Source organism: Rhyacophila brunnea, unplaced genomic scaffold (genome assembly GCF_057557595.1).
Source record: "Rhyacophila brunnea isolate RB1 unplaced genomic scaffold, BYU_Rbru_1.0 scaffold_7, whole genome shotgun sequence".
NCBI classification, from domain to species: domain Eukaryota; kingdom Metazoa; phylum Arthropoda; class Insecta; order Trichoptera; family Rhyacophilidae; genus Rhyacophila; species Rhyacophila brunnea.
The window spans coordinates 33,599,452-33,625,987 of NW_028233339.1; the positions used below are offsets into that span (position 1 = coordinate 33,599,452).

General features: G+C 30.1%; 2 protein-coding genes across 2 annotated transcripts; one reads left to right on the top strand and one right to left on the bottom strand.

The window, feature by feature from the left end:
* On the top strand, positions 1 to 5,005 carry LOC147064749 (uncharacterized). The gene is made up of 5 exons (XM_085957702.1): positions 1 to 7; positions 988 to 1,227; positions 2,072 to 2,245; positions 3,362 to 3,613; positions 4,998 to 5,005. The coding sequence occupies exons 1-5, from the start codon at positions 1 to 3 to the stop codon at positions 5,003 to 5,005; spliced, it is 681 nt and encodes a 226-aa protein (XP_085813828.1).
* A 10,097-nt stretch (positions 5,006 to 15,102) lies between these two features.
* Positions 15,103 to 21,533, bottom strand: LOC147064750 (hemolymph lipopolysaccharide-binding protein-like). Its single transcript, XM_085957703.1, has 3 exons — positions 21,501 to 21,533; positions 17,071 to 17,266; positions 15,103 to 15,281 (listed from the first exon to the last, which is right to left on the bottom strand). The coding sequence occupies exons 1-3, from the start codon at positions 21,531 to 21,533 to the stop codon at positions 15,103 to 15,105; spliced, it is 408 nt and encodes a 135-aa protein (XP_085813829.1).
* Positions 21,534 to 26,536: the final 5,003 nt, after the last annotated feature.

The following is a 26,536-nucleotide window of genomic DNA, read 5'->3' on the forward strand; positions in this document are numbered from 1 at the left end:
ATGAGAAGTAAGTAGGAATTTTCTATGGATACTAAAATATTTGGTGTTTTTCGTTTATTGTGTTGTTTTTTTTCCATTAATTCTAATTAAATATTATTAAATGAATAATTTATGATAAGCGATACAAAGTTCTAGTGATATTTTAGAGAAGAAATCTCTATTAATGACTATATTATATTTATAATTCTTTCGAATTAGAGTTATATCAAAATATTTTTTTTTTTTAAATAAAAGTCAATACCTAGTGTATTCATTTTAAATTTAATGAGATTAAAATAAAATTTCTCTAGCTAGGTATTAAAATAATCAACGCCAACGTTACTGAACTTTTCTTGTCAAAATTTCCACTTTCGTGGAGATATCTATCTGGCTTTCAAAATACACATCAGGCATATAGCGCTAAATTTAGCATCGTTAGTTGAAATTAATTTTCTTATAAAATATAATATTATTATCTTAAGTGTTATGTGAACGTTTTTAGCAAATAGTTTACTGATCATTTGCATTTAAAAAAATAAAATTACAAAAAAAACTGTTATAAAATGTGCGTTGGTTGAATATAAGCACATGTTTTTTTGGATGGTTCTATCCATATTACAAAAATGTAGCTTAATATTTAACATTGTATAAATATTTTCTTTAGTTAAAAAATATTACTTAAGTAGTTTATCTAGAAAATATGTAAGTATGCTTATAATAAATAATATGTAATCAGTTTAAAAAAAATGTTTAAAGATATTTTAACCGATCATTAAATTTTGTAACTATACTTATTCGTTGCTTACAAAAACGTTTTTCATAAAGCTTCAATTTAGGTTTCTAAACGTTTTTTTAATATTGCATGTATTTTAGTATTTCTTCCGTCAAATGTTTTATTTTCTAACCCTGCAAGGCATATTTAAGTCAATGACAATTTGAATTATGTTTTATATTCGGAATTGCGATTGAGGTTGGACCATTTAAAAAATATTTATTATTTATTTTCAGAAAAATATAAAGCGACATTTCGAGAAGATTATACGTATTATAAAAATGTGAATCAGTTTTATAAATTACATGCGACAGAAACTAGATTCGATGATGCCAAAAACACATGCCAAGAGGAGAATGCTGATTTGGCATATTGGGAGACAGCCGAAGAACAGTTGACTTTTATGGCTATCGCCAAGAATAACGTTGTTTGGACTGGAGCTTATATTGAAGATAATAAAATTTACTCGACGTTTAGTAATACTATTTTGATTATTTATTGTTTTATTTAAAAGTTTTCCGTAAAATAATATTTTACTATTTTTATCTGACTTATCATTATGTTTTACACTGATAGAAATTATAATTATTGAATATATCATCATCAGCCGGGGTCGATCCACTGCTGGAAGAAGGCCTCCCCAAATTATACCTATTACCAAATACCTATAAAAAAATACAATAAATAAAATAAAATACAATAACCTAAAAAGTTATATCTATTAGAGAATAATTTAGAATGAGATGGTTGAGCACTCGCGCCAGCGAGGTGGAATCACATTCGGTCCAAATTTTTTTCTTGATTTTTTTCTAATTGGAATATTTCTAATGATATAAAATCTTGTATACGTATTTTCATTACACCCACGATGGCCGCGCGGCTTTCGCGTTGGCCTATTGCGTCGTGGGTCCCAGGTTCAAATCCTGGGACTGACAAGTACACATATTGTTTTTCAATTTGTGTATGAGTCAGAGTGTAGACCTAGTAGGTTGAACAAGTGGCTGGCATCCATTTCTCGTAAAACAAAATCTGTCAATACAAAACCCCACTCTATAGAGGTCCATATGATCCTGTTAGGATCGGACATGGCGAAAAAAGAATACGTGTATTATGTTTACAGTTTTCCATAAAACACATAAAATAGAATTAACAAATTTTTCGGTTAGTATTATAAACTGTAAGTTATAGACAAAATATACATTTTTTTACGTAAGGAAGGACACGACTGATTGGGTAATGTACCTACCTAAATAATCTTAAAATTAACAGATCATAAATTAATATTGATGCATGCATAATCATTTTTTATTTATTTTACAGGAAAGTCTCTTCCGGATAAATTATATTCTTTGACCGATCGTGACGAGTATAGGAACTACTATAATAATATAAAATTATTCTTATGCGTAGACGAAAATAGTAATATACATGCGATTTGTCAAGAAGAATTAGGATTTATTTGTAAAAAAGAAATTAATCCTCAAACTTTTGCCGGTAAGTAAATATTACTTTCAATATTAAAATATTGCAAAAATACATACACGTACAAGTTATTCATTACAATATTGTAATAATTATATCAAAATGTATTTGTTTTTGTTATATTGCTAAAGTAGTATATGTATTTTAATAGAGTACTGTGCCATTGCTATGTTCCTCAATTTATTTCTATGGTTTTTTTAATGGTAAGAATTAGATATTATATCGTCTCTGTTCTGGCAGAACACACTAACTGGAGAATACTAATTTTGAGTAATTTGACTTTGAAGTTGTTAAAATATTTGAAATGGTCTATCATGTGAGTTAATTAAGTAATCGTAAAAAGGATGACTTTAAAATAAAGACTGTTTATTTATTACGAAGGTTTTTAGACGGTAAAGTTTGAAATAAGGAACATTTTGGTATAACTAACTCAATATGTCATTATTTAAAATTAGCGTCTTCTGCCAGAACAGTGACGATATTGTGTGTCATTTTTTTATAGTATTAGGTAGTCATTAATTACATGCCACACTCTTTGAGAGCTGTTTCCGTCAAATAGACAGAACCTATTGTTATTTACTTTCAATCTTTTTACATAAGCTTTCAGCGATCCGTGGCCTGTTATGAGCTGTGCGAGTAAGGATCTTTTTATGTTCCTAGCAAAATTTGTGACTATGATTTATGTTTGGAAGAAATTTCCATGTTGTTAGTCCTAGATATTAATTGCAGATGTTGTGTAGGTATGTGCTATTCTATATAGCTCTGTTGAATATTCGTTTAATATTTTTTTGCGTAATTTCGGTGGAAGTTTGTGTAAGTAGATGGTCTTTTTTCTGTTGTGGTTTTATTTATGTATTTAAAAAAGACACATTAAGCACATAACAAATTATTAATTCAAGATGTTTACAAAATGTCATTCAAAATGTCATATGACGTCATGTCGACCGGGAAGCTTGCACTCGCAAGTTCTAACATAGGGCCCCAGACGTTATATAATTTCTGGAACCGTATTACACGATATTATTATACACATAGTAAACATGAAAATAGCTCAGAAACTCGTCATATAGAGTAACGGTTCATACTTTTTAAAGTGACAAAAACTAACATTCTTTATTTTAATTTTAGATATCTCACACAACAATCCGTTCTTTAGAAAAGATTACAAGTACGTTAAAGAAAGTGATTTTTTCTTCAAAAAGCATGCAAATCTCTCTTGGACTAATGCAATGAGGATTTGCGAAGAAGAAGACGCCGAGTTATCAACAATTGATGGAGATGATGAAGCGTCAGCATTTACGTCCATGTTTATGTCTGGAGAGAAATTTTGGATTGGGGCTAGTGACATTTTAGTAAACAAAGGCTACGAAACTATTAATGGTAGACACATAATAATATATTACCTACCCATACCTTATAGTAGAGTTTCCCAAACTATGTTCCGCGGAACACCAGTGTTCCTACGAACCTGAATAGGTGTTCCGTGACCATTTGGAAAGGTTTTATACACTGCAATACAATAAAATTGAATCAAATATAAAAATTGCATTTATTGATACATCTAATAATTTATATTCTTATTTACCTAATTAGTTACTTCGTATTTTAACCAAATAAGTGACAAACGAAAAATGGTAATCGAGAACAAACAATTGGTTTTACTTAAAACAGAAGCATTTAATTGGACTATATTAATTTCCCTCAGTTAAGTTGGTAGTCATTGCCAAGATGATTAAAATTCATATCGTTTTGGATTACTTACTCCACACAGAATTTTATCCCTTGGCTAGGTATGGGGCCAATCATTATTTTACTACTGTGACCTAATGTAATATCAATAAATATCAAAGATAAAAGCAATTAATATAATATTATATTAAAACGACTATTTTTGTTTCTTTATTCTCTTTTCACCAATAATTTACAGAATGTTCATTAATTATATTTGTAATATTTATTTTAAATATATGGCAGGGATGCAACACCACTGATAAAATTATGTTATTTTACAGGAAATACATTTGACAGAACATTAAAAGTGACAAACGGACATTGTTTAACAATACACGACGGGGCTTACGAGAGTACAAACTGCAATCACCGTTTAATGTTTGTATGTCAGAGAAGATATTCATTTTACAATCTTGACTGTAATACCGTGGATTTCGGTAAGTTAGCGATACACTAACACAAATTATTCGCATTTCATTCGGTACGGTTAAAATAATATTTATAGGATAATTATCCCCGGATACTAATAACCCCACGTATAAAAATAATATTTTATTGACAAGTAATGGATACAAAAAAATATTTGATACCGTACAATATGGATACAAATTTATAATTCAATTTATATCTAATATGCACATTTTAGATATATAGAGAGGTAGAAAATTAATTAGGTACTTACAAAAATATTGATATCATCAATAAGAAATATACTTATATGGCTGTCATCGGTTTCCAAGATCGCAATTATAATATTATTTATTAAATATTCATTTTTCACGTACAATCAGTCAGTACCTATATATAGTATAATTTCGTAATGTTATGAGATAGCGGATCTGCAATTTCATAATATTACGAATTAATATTATTTCATTATAATTTCAAAATATTATTTTATAGTGTAAATATATATAAACAGCGGGTCAGAATCGATTGGACGTCTCAATCGATTACAAGTTTCCATTAAAGACACATCGCACCGAACTACCGTTATAATATTTATTATATTGCATCAATTTCACCCTTGTAGTTATTTGAAACAATAAATAAAATCTCACCCTCCTCCAGCATCACGATTAATTACTACTATCGTCTTTCATCTGCAATACCTATCCTCCGCCGAACCAAAGAATATGACACTTACTGTCCAACAAGAAGATTTAGGCATAATCCAAATCCAAAGGCGCTGTCGTCGACTTAATGGGAAGAGCTTGTTAGTTTACAGTCTTAACACGTAGCCAAAAAGATGATGCTGGACTCTTAGTTTATTTATAATATTAATTAAAATTATACTCGAACAGAAAAAAATATTTATGAAAAAAGATTCAAATGTTTACCTGCGTGGTTTCATGTAAATTGTACGTAAAACATTTCACCGTGGCACAGTTCGCCGAGAGCTTTCTTATCGGGAAGATATGACCGTATACTATACGATCTCCATTTTTATTAGATTCAATATGAACGTTAATTCAATTTTCATAGCTGATTTGGATGAATTCAAGAATGAAAACCTAACCTAACCTAACCTAACAAATAATCCAGTATATAGGTTATTTTCAAAATTTGTTTGCCGCTGGATTCCTGTAAACCAACAAGAACCGTGTTTTATTTAGACATGAATTTTATATCAGTAGGTACTATACAACCGAAAGAGGTTGGACATTTTTTAATATGCGGCCATATATTTCCGATACAACATTTCACGGTGAAGTGTGATACGGTGAACTGCATACGTACAAGTTTCCGGACACGCACCTGCGCTACATAAACATGTAGCAGAATGGGATAATCCAAAACTCTCTCATTTTATTTACTTATTAATTCTTTTTTGATATATTTAATTTAATCTACCGAGAATCCAAATGAAGGGAGATTAATAAGGTTTTACTCACCGAGTTTTTAAAATGCATGCCCTCCTAACGGTGACATCACGTAGGGATCGGGTGATCATGCTTTGCATAGGGGCGGCATAAAAGGGTGGCGAATGAAGGAAAGAATATTTTTGAATACATATTTAAAAGTATCGACATCGTAGTGTAAAAAAAATAATCGAACCACAAAAAATCCTGACAACATCATAATTATTGTATTATAATACCCATTGTTATACATTCATACTGTAATGGGGTTTCGTCGCACAGGTAAGTTTTTCACAACTATTGTGCCTCCAAATCTGCCAGCGCTACCGCTGTTTGAGAATGGATTTTGTGGAAATGCTCTAATTCGCAGAAAATTGTGTTTATGTCGATGTTTTGTGGATTAGTATGTTTAAAATAGCCGAAGATAAATAATAAAAATAAGTAAGTAGGTACATAATGAATTTACAGATAATTTGAAACTAAAAATGAAAGAGGACGGTATTCTAAGCCTGCTTAAAGCCGGCACTTTGCACAGGGACGACACTGACGCCAAAATCAAAATGATATTATTTATTAATAAAAAAAATCATTGGTTTACCGTCGAGTTGAGCAAGAACGTTTATGGAGTTAGAATTATGTTTGTCAGCAGGGACGATTTTGGAAAAAAACATGTAGTTTTTACTTATTAAATGATTTACAAAATACAACGTAAATGTCCGGATCTGTTGAGATCTTACGGTAAAATCTCACGCATAAAATGACTGCCGGAACGCATACCTTTTCCCAGCCGTCTCGCTTATCCTACAAGGTGATTTCTTCATCTACAATATAATCTGTTAGCGACCTAACTTTCCGAATACAAAAATGTAATTCTACGCCAGCAGAAAAATCAATATGTACTAAAGTTCTTCAATTTTATTGCTATAACAACAATTTTTTTGAATATTATATTAAATAGTACATATGATTAAAATACTTCAAAATCAATTAATAATATTGTATTTCAATACCGGCCATTACTGTGTGATTGCTATTTTATTACTTACTTTAATTCACCCTGTCACGCCCCAGTATTGGAGCATAGAGCAAATACAAGGTTGGGCCACTTACCTAGGTCCATCGTGTCTCCCACCACGTGAGATTTGTAGATTACTTTTGTAGCACCGCTACAGGGTGAGGGAGGATCAGCTACAGTGACGGTACGCATGAGGTTGTGCCAGAAGGATACGGAGTGTCGCACTCTATGGCGGCATCTGGAGCACGTTATGTCCCAACCACGTGGATCGTCTCTTCGTGATTACTTCCATCACCGAGGACTGCCGTGTCCACTCACAAACACGAGTGTTTGTAACGCGGTCGTACCGATGTATCCCTAAGATATTGTGTGAGTTTTTTATTATAAATATATTATTATTCATATTTACTGATTTTAGGATATAAAAAAATCCCTGGAAATGAAAAATGTGTAAAGTATCACAATATTCCCAAGAATTGGCACAATGCTCTAGAAATCTGCAAATTAGAAAATGCCACATTATTTATAATTAACGACCAAGTTGAAGCTAATATTTTAAATAAAGGAATGGAAGAACTTCAGGCGCCGGTTGATGTCCATTATGATAAATCCATAATTCACGTGGGTTTCCATGACTTATTTATTGAAGGGACGTACAAGACAGTCAACGGTTGGTATATTTTTTGTGATTGTTTTAATATTGTATTTGACCGCGTTTTGTATTTAAATTAAGAATATAGTCACGCCTGTACAATGGTATATTGTATTTATAGAAATTTACAATGAATTCACTATCGTGTTACAAATAAATTTTACATAAGTATAGTAGTTCCGAAGATGGGTTTATAGCCCGAAACAGCTGTCAACGTAAATGACTCAGTTGAAAGGAAATTAATCACAATAACTTTAAAAGAGTTCTTATTTTTATACTGGAGATATTTTTAAGCAGTGGTTAATTATTATCGTGGTACTACTGGTACTATTTCAAATTTTCCAAATAACTGGTACCAAACTATGTTATTTATTGAGTAAATCTATTATTGACTTTCAACTAAGTTAACTTTTATTCAATACCGAATATAATATAAGTATATTATAAAATTTAAAAATGTATGAACATACTTTTTATTTAAAATACATGCATCGTTTATAATAAGAGCCCTATCTAAAATAATATTATATAATTATATTTTCTACTATTTATATCAAACTACAATACGGTTTTTAAGGCGGCTCTTGTGGTGCAGTGCTTAAGGCGCTTGCCTTCCACTCGAGAGTTCCTGGGTTTGATTCCCGGTCAGGACAACACAATATTTATGTGTTTTTCTCAAAGCCTAGGTGTTTGTGATTGTTCAAAATTGCTAACAACCACCTTGTACGAAAAAGCAAGGACATGGTTATTAATAATTCTAAAAAAAAAAGAAAATACGGGTTTGAAACAAAGTTTTTTGTAATCCTTCGATATTTTTGGTGTGTATGTTGACAGCTGTTTCGCGCAATAAATTCATCTTCGGAAAGGGCTACCATTACCAATAATTCTAGAGATCCAGATTACAAACATTCACGCTTTGATAGTCATGATGACATTGATGAGTATGACATAGTAAGGTGGTTTAATAATATGCTAATATCTGATTTCTTTCTCGTTCACACCAGTGGCGTAGTTTTAGTTTTTTTTTAGTTTTTTTTTTATTCTATCCATTTTCATCACACAAGAAAGATTTATTTTTATGGGGTTGAATATCATTGAGTATTAAAACAATTTTAACCGGTTTAATAACTATTAAACCGGTTATCATAAACATTTATAACGTAGGTAATCTCTGGAGTTTTTGGAATCTCAATTTACGCAATAAGGTTAAACCGATGACCCTTGTCATATATATGCACAGGTATAGAACCATCTAAAGTACGGTCAATGCCTTATAGGTACTTGACAGTATTAATTATGAATCTACCATAGGTACCTACCTATTTTCCACGAATATATTATGTAGTACCCTAGAATAATAGTGTATAATATTTATTATAGTGGAAGACTTACGCCGGATTCATACTAGACTAACATGTCGTGTCGTGATGCATCAGAAGCACATCGAAAGCCTATATTTTGAATAATACTGGCGTCAGAATAGTGTGCACTAGAGGTGGGAAAACTGGTCGATTTTGAAGACTATGTATACTTACGACCAGTATAAAAAATACTTAGTATCAAAACGTGTTCAAAAATACTTACTAGTATTTTGAATACTATATAGAGCGTTTGGCGTGCGTAGTCTCATACTAAACTGGAACTAAAACTTTGAAATATCGGCTTCAATAGAATCGCTAAAAATACACTGAGCTGGTCTTTTCGAAATGTCCCATTTATTATAAAATTTTAAACACATTTAAAATTTATTAGTTGTTTTTATGTTATGTTATAATATTTTGTTACAAAAAATGAATAACACTGATTTTTTTTATTGTAAACTGCGTCACCTCAGTCATTCACCACATTTCCGAGGAAATAATATGCTGCTACAGAAAATTTATGACCTATTGTTCATACATAAGATGATGTTATTCGCATGCATAGACTAATAAATTTAAATATAATTGTATTCGAGTGGGCATTTAGTGTCAATAGTATTGAAAGTTTACCAACTAGCCAGCGACTCGCGATGATATCATCACAAGTTTTTTGGAACAAGTTTATTGGGCCATACGTACTGAGTATGGGTAGTTTCATCCGATACTTGAGTACACAAACTAGTGATAGTATTTCCAACTTACCTCTAGTGTGCACCCCTTCATACAAAATATGGGCTTCGGATGTGCTTCTGATGCATCACGATACGTCTTTCTAGTATGGCTGCGTCATTATTAAGTAGTGTATTTTGTTAAGACATGCAGAAGTTTTACACATTAATTGAATATGAAAAGATAGCTCAAATATCGTAGAATTGACAAAATAACTTTATTTGAAAAGTATTAGAATAGGTTTGTACCATATAGACGTCAATTCAATTGGAAAATGACAACACGAATCCTTGACCGGAAGTGATAATGAAATATTTAATTACATAACATAACTGATTCATGTATTTTTCGACAGGAGATTCTTTAAAAAATACTGGCTATGTTAAGTGGAGCTTATTTTATCCAAAAATTTTCACGGGTCAGAGGTGCGGTGCAATGGTAAGAGGGGGCACAATACAAACCGGTGGCTGTGATATTCCTGCGATGTTTGCATGTCAAAAAAAAATCACTCAGTTATCTTTAAATTGATTTAATGGATCCATACTACTTCACTTATTTTATCTAGAAGCGGTAACTGTAAAATTGTTATTTTGTTTGTTTCTATGCTATTGTATAAATTTTGGCCCGTGTGAATGATGTAAGTACTTACTTGTCTTACTTAATGTCTAAATTTGTAATCTTTATAACGGTATTAAATTACCACTTCACATAATATTACAAAATCATAGATAGTTATGTTGTAATTATTTTAAGAAACCATGTAAGTAACTAATCCTGTAATTATAATAAAAAATATTTCTAAAATTAAGCCATTGACTTATTTATTTTAAAGCCTATTTTTTATCATACATTTAATCTCATTGTATCTACCTCATAGATTTTAATATTTGTTATATTTGGAAAAACAATGTTGGTAGGTATATTGTGTGAGGGCTCTGGGAACAAAAACAAAAACTTCTATTTTTTTAATATTGACAGCTCAACAAAAATATAATATAATTTCTCTCTTATATGTTGTCTCGTTGCAAATATACCTATCATAAAATAGGTATATAGGGATGAGCAATTAGAAAAAGACGCAAGATTGTTTTTTTTCTTTTACATAAGGGCTTTGACTCGGTCACTTTAACCTTGGCTGATCTCTTTAAACATTTTGCCTGACGGTTTCCGCTCGGCCGGTAACCAACTTAAAGCTCAATGTGACTAGTAGCTTCATTTGAATTTTTTATATAGAATAAGTGCAAATGAAAGGACATACAGTTGAGTATCCATATTATGTATATTATGTAATGTTTTAATAAGTTCTCTGTCTTTGCAAACATTGATCACGAGTCTTCATTGTCAGTAAATACCATTTTTCTATTTTTAATTTATTTTAATGAGGTTAATATGCGTTTGAGCTCTTAATAAACATATTTTTAACGCTTTAAATTAGTGTTTTCTTTAAATCTAGAGTATTTCATTAAGTACATATTTAGAACACACTTGGCGCCCAAATTATTAATATATTATACATTATACACCTACACGGCTTGCTTATTTAACATCTTTTATATTCTGCTAATATCCATTTTTATATATCCTACAGAATCAAGTTTCACTGATAGTCTTATCCACGTGACAGCGCGATCACTCGCCTTGATATTAGGAGTCGTTTTAATTAATCTTGCTTTAACCATTTGAGCATTCTATCTCTTCTTACTTACACATAATATTATAGCTTCCCTTTTCATGTCATTACAAAATATATATTCTTATAAACAAAGTTTTCAAAAATATTCTATGTATAGGTACTAATAAAAAATATATTTTTTAATAGAATGGCAGTTTCCATTTTCATTAAAAGTTGGTAGGTCAATAAAAATGGCTTATTTCTTTATTAAAGGTATTATGTTTGGAAAAAAAAGTATTTTTAAATATTAGTTGAATCCTAATAACAAAATATAACATTTTAGAATTAATTGTTCCGAAATTATATCTATAAAAAAATACGTTTTGAAAGCTTTGCTAGCTGAGAAAATAGAAACTGCCATTTTTGTCTCCAAAGCCCTCATTCGATAATAAAAATAATGGTAAAATAATATGACGTAGTAATAAATATATCGGGTATTTATTAAATGTGAATTTTATAATCATTTTGTTATTAAATTGTAAGTTCATCTTTGGATTCAAAATTATTTAGGTATTTTGGTTTTTATTGTTTTAAATTACTATATGACAATGGCATTTGTAATGTATAATATTAAATAACTTATTTATTAAAAAAATACTTTATATACTTAAGTATTAATTCATTAATAACATGAGATTTAGAATAATAATTGTATAGAAAAAAATAAAAAGGGAAAAAAAATTGTAACAAAAATTAAATTGAAAAACAAAATACAAAATGCATCACTAAAAATGTCTACGTATATAGGAAGCTTAAGGTATAATAGATACATGATAAGATTGTCACGAGGAAATAATTTTCATCGAAAAGAGGTCAGAGGACCACGCATTTAATCGAGGAGTGCATACATTTTTTTCCTCTCCAAGAGATTGAAAGGAGAGCATGCTTTGAAGAATAATATAGTCCTAAAAAACGCGTTTGAGAAATTATCAAAAAAATGTGTATACGTTGAAATGAAGATATCGAAGAAATTTCTTTCAGACACGCTCTAAAACAAACTTGTCGGAAACCCCATAAGGCCTCCAGGTAGTGGATCCAAATTCAACAATACTCCGTACTAAAGAAACGGAAAGTATACGTAACACATTTTGATTTTAAAAATGAAACAATAATTCGCAGTTTTGGTCACTTTAATGTTGGAAACTGTAAAATTTTAATTGAAATAAGAACATTATAATACTAAGCTTAAACAACCAGTAGACTTTATATGAAATATAATTATTTGTGTCATCTTTATGGCTTATTATGAAAATCAAAATTGAATGGGAAAGTATGGACTTTGTCATAATAATGATAATATAAAATACATAGGTACACGTCATATCATATCAAATACAAATCGCAAAATGAATAGAAAATTTTATCGAATGCATATTAGTGTAATATATAAATGAACACGAACTTAAAATATCAGTAATTCAAAAATTTATAATTTGCTATACGTATTTACGTGATAATTGAAAATAAATAAAATATTATAGTGACATAATATATATTATTATGTTACTTTTTAAATTTAGAGGTTGTTCAGAGAAACACAACCCAGACTTCATATCAATTTGGCCTCTTTAGAGCATTTGCATCCATAAGCATAAATAAAATATCTTGAAATAAATAACAGTGTATATTATATCTTTTGATTGTTATATTAAATATTATGAAACATGCTCTATTGAGTGTATGATCTAGGTGATCTAGCCTATCATAGACTCTAGGATGATTCGGAGCGCTGAGTGGGAGCCGCCGATTGTACGACGGCAACTTGACGCCGGAACAATAATTGGACGCCCTATAGATGAGTATAAGCGATGGTGCCCATAGAACGCGTCGAGCGGGCGAAGTCCGCGTATGCAGCGTTTATTCATAACCATAATCACACGTCTCGTGCCGCGCATTACCCTTCACCTATGTAATAAGCGGCCTAAGCAGCACAAAATAAATATTATTACAGCGCCTCTCATAACAAAGCAATAAAAATATTATATTATTTCGGATCTTGTAATTAATATTTACGACGACATTATTCAACCAGCGATAAACTTGACACGCAATAAAATTAAACAATGATTCTCTGTTAGTAAATAATTGCTTTTCGCCCGTCGATCGACGACGCCTCGAGCAGCGTAATTTTGGTAACCGTGTTCAATGAATGGACTCCATTGTATTTTCTTTCATTCGTATCGCTGAGAAGCGGTGATTCGCGAAAAAACGATGATTCATGCGGCGGGCGCGTATAATGCGTCGTGAAATCCAGTGGGCGCTGGCGTATTTGATTACGTTGTATTTTCGTTGATTTACGCGCCACTTGTAGAAATTTTGCGCGAGCGCCGCACTCGCTACGTCAATGGGCTTTATGCCTAATGCGTGAACATATTATTATTATTATATACGTACGTTACAAGTTGAGACCGCAAGAAAACAAGCAAGTCTACTATAAAGTATCAACCAGGGAACTCAGAAATAATGGGAACTGAAATACATAACGGGTAAGGCGATAGCAGGTAACTGACTCGAGTAAAGAAGAATCCGGGTTAAACTTACACACGTGTCAAGAATACGTTTTACGTCTAGTACAGAAAACTGCTCTCGGTTTATGCATTTACGCTCATTTACTGTTGGTGTATTTGTATTACACACACTATTGCACGTGCATAATGCGTGCTTCATTTTCGTAGGACACTCACACATTCAAAATCCTCCATCAAGATGCGGCGTATTGAATATAGCCTACCTGCCTACCTAATATCAGTATTCTATTTATTATCTGTTCTGTGATATCAACCTATAATGAATAACACGAGATGATATGGTTGTGGAAAAGACACATGTTTTGACTTCCTCGTCTACTTGCTGGTTCAAGTTGTAACGTGCGTGTTTTATTAATCTATACAGCACACATATGCCCATTTGTCCTGGCATCCAAATTTTATTATTTCCTCGTAAGTACTACTCGCACCCATTTCTTGATTTTTACCCCTTGAGCTAATTATACTTGGTGCATTGATTCTGTATATTTACCTCAAAATTCTTCTACTTTATTTTTACAAATATATTAGTGATTAATTAGAAAAAGCGATTAGTAAAATAAAATTTACTTAACGTCTTTGAAATTAATAAACACCTGGTTTAAAGTTGAGCAAAAAATAAAAATGGCAATGACGAATATTTATAACAGCCTTTGAAATCAGTCTTCGGTTAAGTACAAATGAAACTGGCATTAATTAAAATGAAAGACAATATTAATATGTGGTACTAATTCCACTTAGTTTAATAAATTGTACAGAACCATATTTTTTCGCTTCAATTGAACAAAAATAATTTGCCTTTGTTGTATTATTGTAGGTATATTCAGTACCAGTTGACAATGTCCCTTTAAACCGGATAAAACCGGTTCTGATTATAGATAAAATTAGCGGATTAGTACTTTATAAACAGTATGTTATTCTAATTAATACAATGTTTTTCCACCGATAATAATTGATAGTTATAAATATACAAAATAAGAGCAAAGTTCGATAGTTTTGAGAGAAAATATGATGTATTTAACAACTTAACCTTAAAATTTCAATTTCTTCTACTGCGCACGAATTACGTGGGGTAAATTTAATTAGGTATTGTTTTTTCTCTCGCTCGGCGTCGCTCTAACTACATCATATTTTCTGTCAAACTATCGAAATTCGCGCACATGTGGTATGTTTATAACACCACAAAAACAGCACTGGATTTGATACAGAGTCAATAAGAATATTATAAAAATAAAAGTAGAGATAGAGTAGAGAAACTAATAGATTCATATATTGGTTGTTAATAAATGAAACTATATGAGGATAATTCTAAATATTGTTTATTAAGTATGCACGTTGCTAACGATTACATTTCTTTCGCAAATAAACACCGCTGGTACGTCACAGGGTAAGTCGTTGAGAAGTCCAGTCTTGTGCATTGATCCACAGTTTTCTTTTCCTTGTGCATTATCTGGTTGACCCACATTCCATTGCGTGAATCCAGTAAGGTGTAACAAGTCACCTTGAAAAAGTAAACAAATCTTTCAATTAGGTACATAATTTATTTCCTCTGGCTCTTTTAATTAATTTTTTAATTAACGTGTCAATTTGCATTTGAAAAGCAATTAGCAAAAACACAATTTTGTGCGGCCCGTAAGCATTGGGTTAAGTGATATATCTTTAGCTCGTCATCTTCACTCGGTAATTAAATACATGGAAAGTTATTGGATTAACAATACTAATAAGAATTATATATTTATATTATATAACACAATAATAATTGCCATGGTATTTTGAAATCATCTACTGCTTATCATTAAAATACTTAATTGAGTTAAATTAATTTAAATTAAAATACCATATGATTTTTATTCTGTCGATGTGGTTCGCATAAATAATATATAATACTGTTTCCGAGCGACAATTTGACTTGATTGGAAAAAGAGCAAACTATAAGATCAGTGTTTAAACCAGTGATGCACGACCCGCGGCCCATGGGCTTCATGCGGCCTAAAATAGCAAGTACCCATTTCATCACCTTTTTTTTTATTGAGTGCGACGAAATTATATTTTTCTATCGTAAAAATACATAATATGTACGTAATGCAGAGTGGAGAGTGATTGGAGTAGCTGATTTGTAATTATTAAATTCAAAATAATAAAATGTATGTCTCATCTAGTATAATATTATATCATTATTTTTCTACACTTTTACCCACTGCGGCCCGTGAAAAATTAGAAAATGGATAAATTGGCCCTTCTTTCAAATAAGTTCTGCAAAATAAGAAAAATACAAAACTCTTCTCTTTTTCAAACTTCTTCTTTTTGTATGTAGATGCACAACGTAAAAAGTTTCAATATTTCCAAAATTGCGAGGCAGCTGCAAACGCCAATATAACTTTTACCGATTATTTATATTTAAAATTAAAAGTATAAATTTAATTTGTGCTATAACTATGGACATTTGATATATGGATTTATGTTTACAATAATAATTTTTAATAATCATAATATTGTATTTTAAATAGTCATCAAAAAAGGCTTTTAGTTTCAAAGTAGGTTAAAGTAGCTTCATATCAAATTCTTTTTTATATTTTCTTGATTCTAATTCTTTAAATACTTTTATAACGTACATAATTATATTATATTATATATTTTATTATAAAATATCAAACCCGGTTCCATTTGCTAGTTAAATATAATTAAACCAGAAGTTGATTGCAAAATCGGTTATATTCATTCATCAGTTTATTCATCAACATATGAATATAATGATATTCATCATCATAGTTTTTTTTATATTTTGCGACCAACTTAAAACATAATTTTTTAATTATTTTATCGACTTTCTTTTTTTAGCGTTTTATAATTGTTTATTAGGTAATAATTTTACAAAAATTAAATATTATATTTGCACTCCTATTTTCCGATCCTATTAATCCGATTTTTGCAATTATTTCAAAATGGCGGAATATATTGTAGGTAACCGACTTTGAAACGAACAGCTTCAAATAATATTTTATTGAATGCAAAAAGGTAGGGGATATAATGGTATAATATTATGCATGTTTTCTATTAACTAAATAGTTTGTTCAGAATAAGGTCCTAGAGTTGTACCAGATTCTTCATTGTTTACGTTTGCAGAGCATGTGAGCTCTTAATATTAAATATAATAGGTATGTTTTATCATATAATTTGTCATTATAAAATATAGTACACTACAGTCTCATTATACACCATATGCCAAATGACTTAAACTCACACCAAATTATTGCCATACCTATGTATTTGATATTCAATAATAATTGTACCTTCTACTGTGACAAATTGACCTTCGGTAAATATGTCATGGAATCCCAAAAATGCGTAATCTGAATAAACTGCATAGAAGATTCTGTTGTCAGGTTCGTTGAAGATCTTCACCAAAAAGTCTTTTTCAGCCACGCTGTTGATGATGGCAAGGTATCCTCCTTCGGATTCGCATATTGTCCGAGCATCGGCCCATTTCTTTATATTCAAATGTATCTTATACACACTTCCCAGGTGAGGTGCATAAATATATTCTGATTTTAAAATACATACATAAAAGAAGAATTAATATAATCAGCTAGTGGTGGTGAGCTTATGGTACGCGTGTCATCCATGACACATGGAAATAATACACAGCGACTGTGTTTAGGAAAAAGAGCGTAACCCTCGATTTTTCGAAAAGTGCTTTTATTAGATATTGACAATGTATACAACTAAATACACGTTCTATAAAAAAGAAGTAAGCCGCAAATACCAAATTATTATCTTATTTAGGTTTTAATTGAGTTAAATTAAGTTTTAATTTAAGGAAAAAAGCATTTAACCTCAATTTTAATGATTTTTCTATATTAACGTCTTCAATTATTATTAGATTCAAAATATAGTACACCAAATCATCAATCGTCATGCACCCAATGTATGTGCTTATTTTTTAAAAAAAAAAATCTAAAATCATTCAACAAAACGTTTTTTGCCCCTCCTGTAAAATTTGTTCTGTGAGGGTTACGCCCTTTTTCTTAAACACGATCAATATACCCAATATAAAATCAATTTTTAAATAATACAATTTGGTATAGGTACCGACACTCTAAAAAGGGAAGCGTTCATGCACTACATCGTGAAAGTGAATTTATTTAGTTTTTTTATCAATTAAAATAAAACAAAATTCTATATAATATGAAATTTAATTTGACACACATAATAAATAATAAGCATGCTTATAAATATTGGTTTAATTTTAACCCTTTCCGTGTCTTGCCATCTAAAATTAAACATACTTGAGGCAGTATGGATACTATCCGTGGCTTTATCCAACTGACTGATGCTGACATACAATAGTCTAGAAGTCACATATTTGACTACATACTTTTTCCAACTTATACGCGGTGTAAATGCGAACTTTGCCATTATATGTAGGCAGTATTAACTTGTACCACCATGATAACTATATAAGTAATCGGGAGCATCAGTTGTTTGTTGTCTCAAAGTGATAACTTTATATTCCACCTGTGTGAGTGTGGGTTAGGTGGACGTTGTTTTATAAATTCTTAAAATATGTTTAACTGAGCTCATTCATTCAATATTATGTAATTTCTAATGTTCACTAAATATAATTAATAGATACATTTAAATTTGAATTTATACTTAAAATGTGTTTGAATAAGAAAAAGAGGCTTTATTTAAAGATTCTGACGAGTACATACCTACATAATATGTTGAAAGATACGATGAGTGTTTACTTATATTTTTTTTATTGATTTTGTCTGCTCCTGATAGACTCCAATTTATCAGTACATATCGAAATAACTCTATATTTTATATATATATATATATATATATATATATATATAATATGTATTTAGTATCAATCATAAATACCGACGTGCTAGTAGATAATGCAAAAATATTACGAAATATAATACAAATAGTCATTAGAAGTAGGGAGTAGATGTCAATATTTCTTCATTCATAATATCATTATAGATACATCTAAATATAAATTTGATAGTGTTATACATTAAAAAAAAAAATTTACCATATTAAACATATCTTATAATAATTACAAGATAAAAAGAACTTTTTATATACAACGTTTTAAAATTTCCTGTTGAATCATATAAACTTGACTTGACTAGCTTAAACGATCAAAAAAAATTGTACTTGATAGAAATAATACTAAAATGTCATTTTGACATTCATATTGATTTCCATAGTAACGCACGTATATATTAATAGTTTAGTTGCTAGGACCCCAGACCCCTAGCAACCAATAATAGTGGATTGGATTACGGATTCCTTCCGAAATAACTTTTCATACAAAACAGAATTTACTGAAAATGAATTCAATTCTACTTAAAGATAGCTAAACGTATTAAAAGAATGCATTGGTATCGTGTTCTGATTATTTTAAAAGTTTCAAATGTCTAGCTAGTCGGGAAGTTAGTTAAAAATCGATTGCAAGATTTGTACCGGATAAACAACCACCGGAGAAATAAGAATACTACCTAATAAAAACGTTGTAAAAATAAAGTTAGCAGTGACACTTAGAGTAAAGAAACGTCCATCTAAATTCACTTTGGTGTAGATAATAACTATGAAAATTCGATAAATATTGAATAATTTACCTAATTTTTTTCTTTAAATTTTTTCCGATTTCGATTTTAAGAATTTACTAAAATAATACACAACATACTATTGTTTACTATTGTACAAATAAAAATACTAATCTCATTACAAAATTGCCAAGGATGTTTTATATTTACTCTAAATAAGTAAAGTTATGATACGGCTCGTCCACTTCGTCTCGATATAATCAAAGCTCTTTTTTAAGTAATTTTTTCCTTTCCGGATAACACACTAATAAATTATAAAGTAGGTATGATAAAAAATATTTTTAACCTTTATCATCTGGTATACATCCGTCAGATTGTGATAATATGCTGTAACTGGGGTTCACTTGTCTTTGGCATATGAATACTCCGGGTACTGTACATGGTAAGTCATTTAATAATCCGGTCCGATACATAGAACCACAATCTTCGTGTCCTGGATTGTCTGGCTGATTGGCTAACCATTTGTGGAAAAAATATTGTATTGGGAGACCTAAACAAAACAATATAACAATTATTTATTTTACTCAGTATTACCTCTTAATGACTTAAACATGCTAAACAATACAATGGTTATTAAAACTGACATTCGCGATTGTGCTTCTTTTATCGACATTTAGAATTTGTCACAGAAACTATTTCTAATAATTCATGTAACTGATATTCCATTACAATTATTACGTATGTATTGCTCGTATGTATTGCTCGTATGTTTGAAAGCTTTTCGGACTTTAAACTGAGGAAAAACGAATAAAAATGTATTTAAAGTTTAAGCGATTATGTAGGGATTCATAATACTGTAGAGTATAGACAAAGTAATGCAAAATACGAGATATATTAATTTAATGTGTTATAAACCAATAATAAGGTAATTATGATAGATATGTTATATTTATTGTTTGATTTCACCGGATAGAATCGCCCATTTTTTTTTCAATTATATGATAAATGATTCGATAAATATATTTTAAAAATTAAGGCTATACTTCAGCTGAGGCATGGTCTAAAAAGATCGAGGCTAGGCGATTCGTAGATTGTGTAAATGACGCGTGCCGAACGAAATATAATTTGTCGTAAAAATCCAACATGCGTGCATTGAATGTTACATACGTAAAGTTTTTTATCATCTTTACACGATTTAAGAATATTTTCATCCGACGCCATGACAAAACAAATCGACGTGCGCATATTTCGACTATCGGTCACCTATTGGCGAGTCCAGGCGACGAGTGAGAAATTTCGTCGCACCTACTTTTGAAAATTATTTGCCGTTTCACTGAAGTACGCTCTTAACACAAATACTTCTAACTTTCTCTCTTCAGTTAACTTGACTTTGGATATCTATTCGACCTTGTCCGATGATATGGGCCTCCGCAGAGTGGAAGTTTGTATTAACAGATTTTGTTTTTACGAGAAATGGATATCGGCCACTTGCTCAACCTATTAGGTCCATACTCTGACTCATACACAAATTTGAAAAACAATATGTGTACTTGTCAGACCCAGGATTCGAACCTGGGACCCACGATGCTATAGGCCGACGTTTAAGCCGCACGGCCATCGTGGTGTTTTTTTTTTTAAATATTGCTGCTATTGAATCGAAGAATACAATAATCTTAAACACTTTAGTAAATATAGTTAGTAACGTCATACAAATAACAATTTGTGAAAATACTGAATTAAATAAATTTGCTAAGGTGTTATGAATAACATCTATAGAAATAGAGAGCGAGCGAAATGCTTTAAAGAACTAAGAATATTTATGAAATATATTATATAAATATAATTCTCTACATATATGTCAAAAAATGTGTTGTTTGTATTGATGTTGAGATCTGTTTAGTTGAATCATATATTTATTTTTTAGGTGTTAAGAGCCATGCTTTTTTGCTCGTTTTCCCTATTGACAGTGAAACTTGTAGAAACAAAAAATTGGCAATCATGGTAATAATTCAACTTAGTAACAAAGAATACAATTAATATTTACCCGACTCAGTTATATATTCTCCTTTGATGAAAATATCGTGGAACCCTAGAAGAATAAAATCAGGATGAGGGGTTCCGTATATAAATGTTGCTGGATATCGACTGAAGATGCTCACTAGTGCCGCCACTTCCTTTGCGTTGGCCGGCATGGCTAATGTCGCATTTTCTTCACGACATATTCTTATTGCTTGACCCCATTGCTTCGGTGATTGGTAAAATTTGTACAGCATATCAACATTGTCATGTAATTCATAACCTATAATGATATGATATTACATTGGGTCTAGGACGATTTGGCACCGCGAACTGGCCTCCGCCGATTGGCCTCCGGTAATTGGCCGCCGGTACAATCGGACGCCGGCCCAATTGGACGCCGACCCAATTCGACGCCGACCCAACTTGCCTCCGGGAGATTGGACGCCGCACAGTTGAATTAAATGCGCAAAGGAATAGACGTACGTAACGATTTGTTGGAGTAAATAAGCAAGTCAGTTTAATATGCTTCTATCTTCTCAGTAGTCGTACCTTATACATTTCGCGCTTGACACATTTTTAATATAGATTGAGAAAAATTATTATGCCTTATGATGCTCAAACTTGTATGCTCAAACCTCAATATGCTCAAACTTGTACTTGATATGAAGTAAATAAAAAACAAACAAACAAAGAAAAATATAGAATAATAAAATGTCATTTTGACATTTCATTTTGATTTCCATAGTAACGCACGTATTTATTAATAATTTAGTTGCTAGGACCACCCCTTTAGCAACCAATAATAGTCTTTTACTTTTTACTGATTTTTCTGAAATAACTTTCCATACAAACAGAATACACTGGAAATGAATTCAATTCTGCTTAAAGATGGCTAAAAGTATTAAAAGAATGCATTGGCATCTTATTGAGCGGCTTATTTTAAAAAAATGCAATTTAAAAAATATATCTATAGATTCTATAGAAAAATCAATAAATACCCTTATCGTAAAAATAATAAGCAGTTGAACTTCGACAAGTGTTAGTAAAGCCGAATATTTTGGATTGCTTTACGAAAATAATACGAAGAATAGTGATGAATTTTTTTACCATATTTTTATTATGTGTCATTACGGTTCATGCAGCTACAGGTATTTAATAAAATATATTATATTATACAGTATATTTAACTACATAGTACAACATACTAATATTATGTAGGTACAAACAAATACATCAATATTGTATTTTACTCTATCAAAAAAGAATTTGTGGTAATAATTATCCGATGTTACTAAAAAAATCTACTATGTTTAAATATATAAATTATCAATATATATTTTCCGTCCGGTTGCTTCTGGTAGGCGGAGCATTCATCTTAATAAAAACTCAATTCTATTAAAGTTTTCAACTTTTATCTAAAGAGAATTAATTATTTTACCCAATATAATACATATATTACGAGAGAACGGTAATTATTTCTACTTCATTATAAATAAAATTTAATAGTTCTACAAAAACTCGTGAAGTCCTATTTAATACTAACTACTATGTATTTAATATACCTATAGGCATATATATATTTTTTAGTTGTATGTGTAATTTAAATATTATAAACATGCATACGTATTCAAACTATTTTTAGGAAAATCTATACCGATATTCCGAGAAGATTACACATATTATGATAATGTGAGACAATTTTACAAATTGCACAACAAAGACACAAGTTTTCTATAAGCTAAGCGAGTATGTCAGGAAGAGAATGCTTTATTGGCGTATTGGGAGACGACCGAAGAAGAGGAAGTCTTTATGACGATTGCCAAAACTAGGGATGTTTGGATTGGAGCTCATATAGAAGATGGAATCATGTATACTACATATGGTAATAATGTCTTGATTCAGTATACGGACAATAATATATTTTATTCGATGAATTGTGAATAAAATGTTTAAATTTTATTGAAACAAGGAAACATGGAATAAATAATAGCATGATTATTTATTTTATTTCTTAAATTTTTTTTAGCAAATTACCTTTGACTTATATTGTACGAAAGGATATGATACGATATCAAAGTAGCGTAGATAATATAGACTAAATTAATAATGTTTGATTAAAATAAGTTGTTTTAAAATTGCGTACAATGGTACAAGTGGATCTAATTTTGGTACCCAGACAGCCTGTGATTTTTTATTGATTCGTCATATTTTCAAATTTCAATTATTATTATTTTAAAAGGAGAGATAATACATAACGTTTTTATTAATGACAAATGCATTAATTTCCCCGGATGTTACGATAGAGTTCAGATTTTAATGCATTTTGTATCCATTATCATTAAAACATTATGTATCACCTTAAACAAGCTCTACTATTTATTTTTAATAGTTTTCGTCCTCTAAGTTCATTTAAATAAAGTGATTTAACATTTTTCTGATGTTACGGTTGCGTAAGGCAGCAAAAAATGATGATTCTGTGGCCTCCAGAATTGCATTTTTTGGTTGTGCGCAATGTTTACTTTCTATAAAAAGAAGACAGTTTAGGTTTAAATGGGTGAAACCACTAGATATTTTATTGATTTATTTATTATATTACTCAAATTCACTTCACGGACGTTACCTGCATCGTACATATTATGTGGAATTTTTAATTTATGTTAAACTACTTACAAGTCTAAACGATTTTCATTTATAAAATTTCGTAGAATCAATATTGTGTTTAGTGTTAACATCATATTATATGAGATTACTATTTCTAATAGTAAAGACGTAATGAATAGGTTAGCCAGATTTGAAATAAGTAAATCATGGTTTATATATCACATTTCCGCTTCATAAATTTAATCAGTCAGCCAAATATGAAACTGTCGTAAAATATATGAGATCATGGTGGAATCACTTTGTAAAAAGTGCGAAGCATTTTTTTTTCCAATCTGTCTCATTTTTAATAATTTATGTGAAATAATAGAATGAAATGGCAACACATGGGTAATTCATCAAATTTCATTTAAACTCAGTTTATTTCTAATGTAGTTATATGTTATTAAAAGTATTTTTTCTGTTAAATTTTCGTTTTTATTTTGTTTCCCATAAAAATTGATAAAAAAATCAACCCCGAAAGTTTCGGGTTTATGTTTACCAATCCCGGGATTTATAGGTATCGAAAATAGTTTGGGATCCCAGATTTATCCTATATTTACAGTAAGTCTTCTAATTTTCCCCAAGTACGGCACGTTGGATACGACTAATCAAATCGTGTACATTATTTGACAGTCTACAGATCACTGCAGACCCACAGGTTTTATATTACACACAAGTTTATAATAGTATTATATTTATTTTATAGGCAAATCTCTTCTGGAAAATTTTTATTACTTGCGTGATCGTGAGAGCTATAACCACAATGATAATAAATTCATAATGTGTGCTGATGAAAGTGGTATTCTATATGCAGGATGTGTCAGGAACCATGGATTTATTTGCAAAAGGGATCTAAATTCACTTGTTCTCTCTGGTAAGCAAATATACTTGATTCTTATAATATTCTGAAAATGATTCCCAGTAAATTAATATACTAGATGTATACGGTAAGTATTATTGTATTACCACTACTAACTTTGATTTCCAGATTTTATTTCCCATTACTGGTATTTCATTTTTTGATTATGTACTTTTTGTAATTACTACAATTTTATATACTTAACGTAAAACTTAGTCAATGACTAATAATCTTATTAAAAATATGATTACCGTACCTATTCGATTCGAATTTCAAATCAGTTCTTTATTAGTTACCAAGTTATATAATGAATATGAATATGAAATGCATTTTAAAGCAGAAGACATTGAGAAAAATAATTGTATCTATTCCGATATAAGATATACTCACTGCTCTCGATGTGCTTAAATCTAAATAGTCTAAAATTGACAATAACGTTAGGAAGTACTTATATTTATTTTACTGCTGTGTGGTTAAAAACAAAAATACGTATGAAAATTATTATTCACTTTTGAAGGAAGTGGATTTTATAAAAAAAATCAATAAATACCCTTATCGTAAAAATAATAAGCAGTTGAACTTCGACAAGTGTTGGTAAAGCCGAATATTTTGTTTTGCTTTACGAAAATAATACGAAGAAAAAAGCGATGAATTTTTTTACCATATTTTTATTATGTGTCATTACGGTTCATGCAGTTACAGGTATTTAATAAAATATATTATATTATGCAGTATATTTAACTACTGTAGTACAACATACTAATATTATGTAGGTACATACATATATCAATATTGTATTTTACTCTATCAAAAAAGAAGTTGTGGTAAAAATTATCCGATGTTACTAAAAAAATCTACTACGTTTGAATATAAAAAAAATATCAATATATATTTTCCGTCCGGTTGCTTCTGGTAGGCGGGAGCATTTATCTTAATAAAAATCAGTTCTTTTAAAGTTTTCAACTTTTATCTAAAAAGAGTTAATTATTTTACCCAATATAATACATAACTAACGAAAGAATGGTCCTGAATTCTACTTCATTATAAATAAAATGTAATAGTTTTACAAAAAATCGTGAAATTCTTCTTAATACTAACTACTATGTATTTAATATATATTTTTTAAAAGTTGTATGTATAATTTAAATATTATAAACATTATATACGTATTCAAACTATTTTTAGGAAAATATATACCGATGTTCCGAGAAGATTACACCTATTATGAAAATGTGAGACAATTTTACAAATTGCACAACATGGATACAAGTTATCTAGGAGCTAAGGAAGTATGTCAGGAAGAGAATGGTTTATTAGCATATTGGGAGACGGCTGAAGAAAAGAAAGTCTTTATGACAATTGTCAAAAATAGGGATGTTTGGATTGGAGCTCACATAGTAGATGGAATTATGTGTACAACAAATGGTAATATTGTCTTAATTCAGTATACAGAAAATAATATTGTATTCGTTGAATTGTTTTAATTTTATTGAAACAAGAAAATATGGAATAAATGATAGCTATCTTTTCTTAGCTATTTTTTTAGCAAATTACGTACTGTGACTTATATTGTATAAAATGATATGATATGATATCAAAATACCGTAGATACATGTAGACTAAATGTTTGATTAAAATAAGTTGGTTTAAAATTGTACGAAGAAGATTTTTATAATT